Source organism: Pteropus alecto, unplaced genomic scaffold, assembly GCF_000325575.1.
Source record: "Pteropus alecto unplaced genomic scaffold, ASM32557v1 scaffold52, whole genome shotgun sequence".
Classification (NCBI taxonomy): domain Eukaryota; kingdom Metazoa; phylum Chordata; class Mammalia; order Chiroptera; family Pteropodidae; genus Pteropus; species Pteropus alecto.
This window is the reverse complement of record NW_006433941.1, coordinates 3,957,644-3,969,682: the sequence shown is the minus strand read 5'-3', so window position 1 is coordinate 3,969,682 and position 12,039 is coordinate 3,957,644. Positions and strand designations below refer to the sequence as shown.

General features: G+C 36.6%; 1 protein-coding gene across 2 annotated transcripts in view; it reads right to left on the bottom strand.

Moving 5' to 3' along the window:
• Positions 1-276: 276 nt before the first annotated feature.
• The window catches only part of ULK2 (unc-51 like autophagy activating kinase 2), a 94,080-nt gene continuing 82,317 nt past the window's right edge, over positions 277-12,039 (bottom strand). The window contains exons 22-27 of one of the 2 annotated variants that reach the window (XM_006908416.3): positions 10,677-10,885; positions 5,537-5,715; positions 4,953-5,071; positions 4,425-4,582; positions 3,367-3,502; positions 277-2,511 (exon numbers count right to left, since the gene is read on the bottom strand). In XM_006908416.3, coding sequence (XP_006908478.1) covers positions 2,453-2,511; positions 3,367-3,502; positions 4,425-4,582; positions 4,953-5,071; positions 5,537-5,715; positions 10,677-10,885 — 860 coding nt within the window. In that variant the 3' untranslated portion in view covers positions 277-2,452. Of the gene's footprint in view, positions 2,512-3,366; positions 3,503-4,424; positions 4,583-4,952; positions 5,072-5,536; positions 5,716-10,676; positions 10,958-12,039 lie in introns of both variants that reach the window. The other variant, XM_025044363.1, reaches the window with a different exon arrangement.

Sequence of the window (12,039 nt, the reverse complement as noted above, 5' to 3'; positions counted from 1 at the left end):
CTTCTCTCCATGACTCCAGTTAGAGACAGAACACTTGCTGCTCTGGTTATTCCTCTTGGTAGGAAGTGAGCATGTGACCATGGGAGCCATCGGCTCTAGCACAGGGTGCAGTTAAAGCAAATCCTTACCACAGGAATAGCCAATTAGCAAATTCACCGATTACTCTATTTACATTTGTGTGGTCGATAACTTTCTAGGTTCATAGGTGTCAAACCAATGAATGTATAAGCCAGTCCATTTCTATTGCATAAAACATGATATAAAATTAAAAAATACTCATGGAAACATAAAGTATGTTTATTATTGCTATAATCAAGGCGAAAGTCTCAAACAATTAGCCTTGATAATGGAAATATAATCAGAACCATTATTCATGAATCTACAGTTTGTTGTTCTCTGCTGTTCAGGCTTCACGGTTTCATACACACCATGTACCACAAGACCTTTATCACACGAGAGGAAGAAAAAGGAACTTGGAAGTCACAAAGCATGGCTTAACCCCTTCCTTAGTTACTTGACTTCAGACCAATCACCTACTCACTGTGAACCTGTTTCATTCTATGTTTTAAAAAAATTGGGGAGGAGGAAATGGAATAAACCCACCTAATTTGGAGGATTAACTGAAATAGCATGGGTGATAACTGAGAGAACATAAATGGAATTGCCCTGTACCCCTGAAAAAATTATACAAAATAGAGAACCACTAATACTAGTGCTTATAACCTTTCCAGAGAGAGACAGGTATCCTCACTACACAGTCTGAATGATGGTTACTGAGAGTCTGGAATCCTGGGCAGTAGAAAGGGCATTAATAAGCAAGCTCCAAACCCACTGAGGAAGGACCTGGCTTGACAAGCCATGTAACATGGACCCAACTTTGCCCTAGAAACACTTTGTCAGTTTTATTTTACCTTAATATACATCTGTACAGGCAATAACAAAAAGGCTATTACACAACAATTGGGTGAGTTTTACCTAGTTTCAAGAATAATGCATGCAGTTACAAATGAGAGGTAGAAACACTGTATTAAAGACCTAAAATTACAAACATCATATAAATAAGTGTTTAAATTAACTGCTGGAATTTCATAGATAAATAAGGTAAAAATTACATTACTTTGTCAAAATAAAACCATGTTTTTGTTTTTAGCAATATGCTAAAATTAGATTAATGCCAACAAGCTTCTGTGCAATTTGTCAGATTTATTATCTAAAAGGATGAAAATAAAAAGATTAAAACTGGAGAATGGTTTATTCAAGTACTCAAGCAGGTAAGTAAAAGAAACTAAATAATATACAACAGAGGAATCATAACTGCCCACATTCTCCATGAAGCTATTTGGTGAATTGTCAGGATTAACATAAAAAATAGATATTAGGCTGGAGAGAGGTGCCCATTTTCCCAAGAGAAATCAAACCTTATTTTTCACTAACTTCTTGTAGAAACTCCACATCATTAACAAGCTTTTAGATCACCAACTTTGTCTTGGCCCTATTAAAATTCTTGATTGATATTTTTCCTAATACTGCCCAAATAAATCTAGCCTTTAATAAACTTAGAGGTCACAGGAATCAATGCACATTCTGCATGCACGATAACAAAGGCAACCAAAAGCAAACAACCAGCAACTCAAAAATATCACAGAAAATCTGTGGGTGTAGATGAATAGGTTAAAAAATGCAAAGGTTCACATGAACACAAGTTTTTACCATTTAAAAGTCCACTAGATATTACATGTGAATTCTGGAAAGGATGTGTATATATAATCAAGTAAAATAGTTTTTAAACAAGTCCATTGTGCCTCAGTTAGTTTTAAATTGCAAAATCCAATACAGAGTTGTTTTAATAAATTAGTGCAATATATGAAAGATTCTGGAAGATTAACAAGTGTCCGTATTACATCAAATTGAAGATTTCACAATTTCTTCTAAGAGCCATCTTTCATATCTTCTTATTTCTTCCTGAGCTGTTTAAGGATGCATGCTCAGATTTAGACAAACTTGCCCCAAGTATCAAACTGCCTGGATGAGATGTAGATTTAAAAAAATTTTTATACCTCAGTAAACGTGGAATTTCACACATTGCTCTGGTGAACTGAGTGAAGAGCCACTCACTTTGTTTCATTCTTAATTATCCTTAAGAATAACTGTACTGATGATTCTAGTTCTAAGGTACATTTATTTACCAAATTCAAACTGAAAGACAAGTGGAATACTCTTGCTTCTGCTTCTACAAGAAAAAGGGAAGGGGTGACTTCTCCAATAAGGCAGATTTTCTACAAATATGTAGTTTTTGGATTATTTTCCTTTTTTGAAATCACTGCTTGTTCTTTGGTAGTCACCAGGTAAGAAACTACAGTCTCCTGGGGATGGGGCAACAGAACCCAAGCTGGACTCTCAAACATAACACCTCACATCCCACCACTGGTCCATGGGACAAGCCTGCTGCTGCTCACATGGCCGAGGCGCTATAGCAGAGTGCCGATAATCTTCTTTCGATACTAGATTTATCTAGAAATAAAATAAATTCATAATAAAGATCATTTTTATTTTCAAAACCAAAGAAAGAAAAACTTATTTAAAAAATTACTAACTCTCTACTAACATCCTCGCCTCTGTTCTATTTTGCCCCCAAGTTAACAGTTCTATATACTTTTTCTTCTTTCTGCCTGATAACTGTTTAGATATGATTCATAGTTTAGTGCTGCACACATTGGTAAAATTTAGATTAGCACATCAAATAAATATTTATATTTTTAACAGCTAGCTTGCTCACAGTTGCAAATAATTTTAGAATTGCCATCCTCTTGTGGCTCTTCAAAACGTGGTATGACCACATTTACTCCAATGGGTCCACTACCTCTTCCTTAAAAACCAGATCACTGTGCTTATATTTGACAAGTGATAATATAATCCTGGTATCTTATCAATCTCTATTCTGCTGTCTATACCAAATATGCAGTATGTAGAGTCTTTATAGGACTCCTCAGTCACTAAGCCCACGAGGCTTAAAATAGTTGCATTTATTATTATTTAATAATAAAAATGAAGTTCTCTACATACACAAACACATACCCACCAACATCGTAATGCAGTGTAGAAATCTAAAGATTAATGACATAAGCCATCAGTACTTTACAAGCATTAGCTCTAATCCTTACAACAATTCTGCAAGGTAGGCAATGTTCCCTAATCTTCTAGATGAAGAAACTGAGAGCACAGAAAGGGTAAGTGATTTGCCCAATATTGGAAAACCAAGATTCAAACTGAGGCAGCAAGATTCTAAACTCCATGCTCTTCCTACTCTGCCTCTCGGAGACAACTAAACTGCAATCAATAAACACACTACTTTCTAAGTCAACTTACATTTATGTACACTTTCAATATCTGCCGGGTCCTGAAGAATCTTAGTTAGGCCTTCCAAAAGAAGGGCTGCTTTATGATAGCGATAAACAATATCTTCAGTCTGCTGAAACATTTCATCCAGGGCTGCAGACTGAACCTGGAACCAGTCAACAAAAACAAGAAGATTCACAGCTTTTCCAAGAAAATACAAATTCATTTGCCCAATGAAGCCTGAAGTGGAATCTATTTAAAATTAACACATTTTTACAAAATGACAATCTACCAAACTATATAAAAATTAAAGATTCATCTGATGAGCAATATGAAGAAAGACTATATATTGGAACATAATTGATGTCTAATTTTATGGAGACTGAAACACAAGTGCTAATATTTCTAAGCTTGCTAAACAGCCAGAGCAAAAGGAGAAAGTTATTGAAGTTTCATGGCTCTTTATTATCTTTATTGTTATGTTACTGTGATAAAAATAAGATCAGGCCAATAATTAATTTTTTTCTCCCACTTAACTACTATTCTTTAACAGTCCCTAATTTCATCTATACTTCAGAGCATTTCCGCCCCACATGAGACAGAAAATAAACTATTTCCAATAATATAACTAGGCAATTGGAAAAGGAGATCTTACTTTGTGTCTATACTTAAGTAAAGCCAGTAAGTAGAATCTGAACATAGGAATTTTTGTGGACTGATTAATAGAGTGGCATTTTTTCTAATGTTTTATCAAGCCATAATTTCTTAAATAGTAGAAAATACAGAAACAGATCCAGCTAAAGCTTTTATATGCAAACGATAAAGAGTAGATCATGTTTAATTTTAGCCATTTTTAAAAGATAAAATAAAATTTTACCAAATGTCATAACCAACCTTACTTAATGTGTTACTTAAATGTTAAGTTCAATTACTCCTTTAGTAAGAGGTAATCACAATATTTGGGACTTGGGAGTGGTAGGGAATAAACTCTTTTTAAAGGGCTAGATAACATCAAGTAGATATTCAATTTAAAAGATACTCTTCAAGATAAGTAGCATTATGCTATATTAATCTTTAAAAAGGGTTACCATTTCTACAGCACAATTATAGATGAGTTTCTCGGCAGTAACACTGTTGATTTCATCAATAAATCTCTGTTTGTCAGAGAAGAAGCGAGTGAGCTTTTCTGTAAGTTTCTTGCACATGGTGATGCAGAATTTATATCGTTCATTCAGATTTTTGACAACTGAAAAAAAGTTAAGGAGAATTGATTTTAATTTTCCTCCAGAAATAAAGTCACAGTGACATGCGCCTTTCCTACTGATTTAAGGAAAGTGACACTAAATGATCACTGAAAAAACGACTGGAAATCAGATTCTTTCATATGTTCTCTCATTCGGTTAAGAAGACTGAGAATAAAACACTTTCTGACTGCTCTCTATATCAATTAAATGGCAAAACAAACCAAAAAACCAAAAACAAAAAAACCTTCACATACTAAAACAAAAGGCAGTATCTTTTCCCATTTAATAACACAGTAATTCCTTATTAAAAACTTTCTTTCTTAGCATGATGGGAAAAGGGGCAGCTCAAGCATTGTCACATTCCACCCATACCTTGTTTCACTGCCGTGGATGGGCTCAGTTTCCCGGACTTGATCTGGGCTTTGGCAAGATGCAGAGATGCTGCTAGCAGCTGTGCTGCTTTCATGTATAACACCAGCTGCTCCACCCGCCTGCACCCAGAAGACAGCAAAGCAGAGTGTTACCCTGTGAATCAATATGCCAGACTTGGCTCTTTACACATCAGGTCATCATTAAAATAGCCTTTCTAAGGGAATATCATTCTCCTTGATATTTGTAACATACAAATGACTCCTGAAAGGAGAAGTTTCAGCATGGAAAAAGATGTGTGTGCTTTGAATACAACAAAACACTCAGATAAAAATCAATACAATCTCTTTATCATCTAAACTCTTCAAGGGTATGATTTACAGGGAAAAGGCAACACTAAGGTTGAAGAATCTCCAAGTCTTGGCTCATGTAGTGAAACCTAGCACAATGGAATAACTTAGAGACTTCCTTGAAGCTTTTAATAATGGGATATGATCTTCAGTGGATGACAAGGCCTCCTCCATCTCAGACATGAATTTACAGAAAGCATAACAAGTCTTAAAGTAAATGACAAAGTGGGTACCTACCCCCAGTCTTTGCTCAGTTGGCTGATCTGGTCCACAACCACACTCTCCTGAATCTGGTACAAGGAGACAGCAGATGTGCACAGCTCTGGGTTTCCCCCTCTTATGGCTGTCAGGTCCAGCACACATTCAGTGAACATCAGCATCACATTGAGGTGGCGTAAGGTATCTGTGTGTTCTCGCTGCATCAAAGCCAATTTGTCTTAAAAACTTTCCGGTTAAAAAGGGGTGATACTCATTTCTGTATATCAACCATATCCACTGACGATATTTTTCTATACTTAAGAATATCAGAATGATCAAAGGAGACTGAAAATTTTAAATTCTAGAAAACTGGTGAGAAAATAAACACAAATGAAACCAAGTGTGAGTATGTGCATGTGTTTGTGTGTATGTATGAGAGCACTCACAAAAGTAAGCTTCAAAGATATGAGGTCACTGTGCTTTCACCAGAAAAAAATTAAATATCGAACAATTAATATAAATGAGACAAAAACATGACAAAATAAGTATCAATATTATAAGGATATTCTGAACACTTAACCATACTTTTGATAGTTTAGTGAATTCTACTGACTTATAATTTCAGAGATGCTTTATTTTAATTTCTGGTGGTTTTTCAGTTAACGATGATTCCTAATACCAAAGCTCTAAATTTGTGTGATCTGTTCAGTTAGAGAAGGGAGTATAGATAGACACAATAGCGTGTATTAAAAATGGGTATTCTAAAATTAATATTTGTTTTTAGCTATAAATGTATTTTAAAATCTCAAATAAGACTAAGATTCTTACTCTCCTTTTATGGATAAAAAAAAGGATAAGAATCATTTTCCTAGAGACAGGAGAATAAACCAATCAATTTTTGAAAGTATCATTGCTCTAGGACAACACACTGGACTATACATGTTCCAATATACTGACATACATCAGTGACGTTCTACAGATATTGGAACATAATTGATGTCTAATTTTATGGAGACTGAAAAAATTGAAGGTTGCTTTTCCAATCTTAGATTACCCATTTTCAAAATTACTACTAAACTTACTATAAATCATTACTAAAATTTTGCATGCACTATAACTTTTATGTGAAATATTTAATTCTCCTTCACACAAAATAAAAATGTTAGAGATCTAGCACAGGGAGAAAATTTGTTCTTTAGTTGGTCTAGAGAACTAATCATTTTAATTTGAAATGCAGAGTAAGTCAGCATTATATTCAGGGACAAGGACACAATGTTGTCCCACTGAATGCTGTCCTAGAATCAAGACTGAGGAATTGAGCTGGTAGTCTTTGGAATCATAAAATTAACTTTTCTTGTTCTAGATTTGTGCTCAGTATGCTTCAGATTATGATATGTTTTTTCCTGTAGAACTGGGTCCATGGAGGGAAGGTATTGTGAGCATTCAGTCTGCTTGGCAGGTTTATTTCTCAGTGTTAGTGACGAATCTGGCATTATGGTTTATTATTTTTTTAAACCCGAGTTTACGTGTATTTTCTTTTATCTTATGAAGAAAAATAAGCTTTGAGAATAATAAGTTATGGCTTTAAGACAAAGACTGTACTTCAAGAGTCCTATAAATAGTAAATAAACTTTAGATTAAAAAACTTAACAATAAGGGTTCCAGTCAAGATGGTGGAATAGTTAAACACTGTGCTTGCCTCCTCTCACAACCGCATCAAAGTTACAACTAAACAGAATAGCCATTTTTGGAGTTGCCTGGAGTCAGCAGAAATTCTACAACTGGGGACACACAGGAGAGGCCACCTCGAGACTGGCAGGAGGAGCAGAGATGTGAAATAAGCTGGTCCATACCCGTGCTTGGTGGTTGAGAATCGGGAGAAATATCTTGGCCTTTAGAGGTCTCCCCTCTGTGGAGCAGGGAGTCCCGGATCCACACTAGGCTCCCCAGCCCAGGGTTCCAGTGATGGGAAGAGAAGTCCCCACAACTTCTGGCCATGAAAACCAGCAGAGATTGTGGCTGAGTGAGACAAAGGGCTGGGGGAGTCGCAGGAACTCCTCTTGAAGGGCCCTGCACGAACTTACTCGCTGACAGACTCACTCACTCTGAGTTCAAGTACTAAGGCAGCAGCTTGAAAGGTACAAGGGACATATGGGGAGAAACTGAATTGTCTGGTTTCAAGCCAACGGCTGGAGGGGTAGCCCTCTCCCAGACAGAAGTGCTGGCAAAGGGTGCTGTTCCTTTGTTGAGCTCTCTCCCTGCTCAGCCTGAAGACCCAGGTGGCTGCATATCTGAGTCTCCATGAGCATAGCTAACACTGGTTTCCCCACCCTGATGAGTCCCTGAGACCCACCCCTCCCAAATGGAGTCCCACCCAAGCCACTTCCAGTGAATTTTCCACATAAACAGCCTGTCTTGGCTGATGCTACGGATTTTCCTAAAATGTCACAAGGTTCACAAAACCTAAACAACAGCATCTGGCTTCGGCGTACCCCATACCTCTTTTTGAGCAGCCCCAAGCCTGGCGCTAGCAGTAGCTGGCCTCAGTTTGCAGCTTGGCCACCTGGGAGACTTTCAAGCCCGGCATGGGTGGCAGCATTCTGCAGATTGCTTGGTGGCTCATGCCAAGTGGCCCTAGGTAGGACACAGCCTGCAGCTAAACTTAGCCTACAGCAGGGCCCCTCCCAGGAGGCCCTGGCCTGTACACAAGGTGGCCGGCTTCAGTCTGAGCCAGAGCACCACCTGGGGTCACATCTGAGGATGACACACCCAAAGAGCAGACAGGGCAGGCACTAGAGCCCAGCTAAAATGACTCTTGCTCTGTAGGGTCAGCCCCTGCACAACAGCTCCTCCACTGGGCACAGTCAGTCAGCCCAAGGGTCAACTCCTCCCACTGATGAGCAAACAGCAACCAAGGCTCAACTAGAACAGGAGAGCTCACACAACCCATACAAGGGACATACCTGGAGCAGCTGGCTCAGGTGACCAGGGCGACTATGCCACTGTGATCCATAGCACACCTACTACATAAAGCCACTCTACTAAGACTGGAAGACATAGCAGCCCTACCTAATAGATAGAAACAAACACAAGTAGGCAGCCAAAATGGGAAGACAAAGAAACATGTACCAAATGAAAAAACAAAAAACAAAAAACAAAAAAAAAAACAGAACAAAGCTCCAGGAAAAGGACTAAACAAAACGGAGACAAACAATCTACCAGATGTAGAGTTCAAAACACTTGTTATAAGGATGCTCAGTGAACTTAGGGGAAGAGTAGAGGAACTCAGTGAGAACTTTAACAAAGAAAATATAAAAGTAGAGATAGAAAACATAATTCAGAAATGAAGAATATGATAAGCGAAACGAAGAATACCTGAGTACAAATTAACAGCAGGTTACACGAAGCAGAGGATCAAATCAGCGATTTAGAAGATGAAGTAGCAGAAAACAGCCAATTAGAACAGCAACAAGAAAAAAAGAATTCAAACAAATGAGGATGGTTTAAGGAGTCTTTGGGACAACATCAAGTATACCAACATTCGCAACATACAGGCACCAGAAGGAGAAGAGAGAGAGCAAGGAATTGAAAATCTATTTGAAGAAATAATGACGGAAAACTTCCCTAACCTAGTGAAGGAAATAAGACATACAAGCCAAGGAAGCAATACAGTCTCAAACAAGATGAATCACAAGGGGTCTACACCAAGACACATCATCATTAAAATGCCAAAGGTTAAAGACAGAGAGAGAATCTTAAAAATAGCAAGAGAAAAGCAGTTACCTACAAGGTAAAACCATCAGCTGATTTCTCAACAGAAACTTCGCTGAATGGAAGGGACTGGCAGGAAATATTCAAAGTGATAAAAAGTGAGGATCTACAACCAAGATTACTCTACCCAGCAAAGCTATCATTTAGAATCAAAGGACAGATAAAGAGCTTTCTAGTCAAGAAAAAGCTAAAGGAGTTCACCCACCACCAGGCCAGTATTATTGATGTTAGAGGGACTTCTTTAGGAAGAAGAAGGAAAAAGAAAAAAAGTATGAATAATAAAATGGTAATAACTACATATCTACCAAAAATTACTTTCAATATAAATGGATTAAATGCTTCAATCAAAAGACAGGGTGTCTGAATGGGTAAGAAAACAAGACTCTTATATATGCTGCCTATAAGAGACTCACTTCCGATTGATAGACACACACAGTCTGAAAGTAAAGGGATGAAAAAAGATGTTTCTTGAAAATGGAAACAAAAACAAGCTGAGGTAGCAATACTTATACCAGACAAAACAGACTTTAAAACAAAGACTATAAGAAGAGATAAAGAATCTGGTTATCTCACTTCTGGGTATTTATCTGAAGAAACCCAAAACACTACTTTGAAGGGACATGTGAATTCTTATGTTCATTGCAGCATTATTTACAATAACCAAGATATGGAAACATCTTGGGTGTCCATCAATAGACAAATGGATAAGGAAGAGGTGGTATTATACACAATGGAATATTACTCAGCCATAAAAAAGAATGAAGTCCTGCCATTTGCAACAACATGGATGAACCTAGAGGGTATTGTGCTCAGTGGAGGAAATCAGACAGAGAAAGACAAATGCTATATATGGAATCTAGAGAAGAGGATAAACAAACAATAGAAACAAGCTCATAGATACAAAAAGCATTTTGATGGTTGTCAGACTGGGGATGGAGGGGATGATGAAGTGGGGAGGGGATTAAGAGGTATGAATTGGTAGTTACAAAATAGTCATGGGGATGTAGAATATAGCATAGGGAATCTAATCAGTAGTATTGTAATAACTACATATGGTGTCAGATGTATACTGGATTTATTGGGATGATCTTCATAAGTTATATAAATGTCTAATTACTGTGTTGCACACCTGAAATTAATATAATATTGTATGTCAACTATAAGTGGAAAAAGAAAGTAACAATACAAAAGCTAAATGTGTCACTTCCTATTAACCAAAGCCTGTCATGGATGAGTGTAATGATCAACATATTCTGAAAATGTATCACCAATGTTTTTCAAAAAGAAAAGATAATTTAAAGAAAAAAGTTTCAGAACTTTTGATAGTATTTTGCTCTTTCGTCATTATTAGAACATTCTCCTATAGTATTAACATTACAATGATTCAGCACAATGGTATCTTCTCTACCTCCATTAGTGTCTCTTCCGGCAGTTCAGGGGCTTCAAAGGTGATGAATCCCTCTAGACTAGGGGGTGAAGCACCATAAGGCATGTATCTCAGGCTAGGAGCTGCCTCTGCTCCTGGAGGGGAAGACCCCCAGCATGGCCCAGGCGGGGAGCCCACACACACTCGACCACTTGCGGAGCACAGGGAGCCTCCAGAGCTGCTGGAGCCCACTGCAAGGAAACAGGACACGTGGCGCAGGGCCCAGAGTGAGTGCACAGAGTAAGGGGCTTCCATGCCCACTCCTACTTTAAAAGGAACAAAGGAAATATTAAAAGAAAAGTCACTTGCCACCTATTTGAACATGGGAATAGGTTTATTTTTCCATGTTCACCTATATGAATATTTTATAGACATAATCACAGCTAGTTTTTAAATATTCTGTTTTAAACAAATTTATAGTATATACATTTCTCCTTGCTTCTCCATAGTATGCATAAGGGTTCACTAAAAATACATCCTTAATGCTAATCTGGAGGCATTTATACTATTTCTGATTTTTTAATATCATAAATAACACTGTAATAAAATCCAAAGTTTTTCCTTCTTTTGAATGATTTATTTGTGATTAACACTCCAAAGCAGTATTATAAACAGGAATGAGATTACCACAGATCAAATATCATAAAGATTTTTAACAGCTCCTTGTAAGAATTGCCATTACTTTCTAAAGCAGCTGTGAGTAAACATAGAGATCCTATTAAACCTCAACAACTCTGGGCATTATATTGTTTTTAATGTTGGCTTAGTTAATAGGTATCACATGTTACTTTCTTAAAATGATATTTTCTTATTATTTAATACTTTTAATAATCTTAAAAATAAGATTAGCTCTACTTCCTCTCTTGTTATCTATTTATATCCTTTGTTTATTAATCTACTGAATCTTGATTAGTAACTTATTTAGCATATAAGAACTTAAGCAACACAGGGCAAAATATAAAATAATGTCAAATGATAACTCATTTCAAGTCCAATCTAAATACTTTAAGTTTTGGAATTAATACAAATTTTAGTATAATAACCTATTTTTAGAGTATGAATGATAAAACAAATTTATTAGTCTAAATGTATATAGGGTTAAGTAAAAAGACACCCAAAGTACAAAAAAGGTAAAACTTAAATTTCTAACAAAACAAAACAAACATAAAGAACAACCTATCATTTTCAAAAAAGTTACTGGATATATTAAAATAAGCTTTCAATATAAGCTAGGAAGCACCATGTATGCATAGCTGCCTCATCATTAAAAAGTCACATTTATATTATATTGCTATAATAGTAATACTATTATAAATATATAATATAGTACTTTTATTCATAAAGT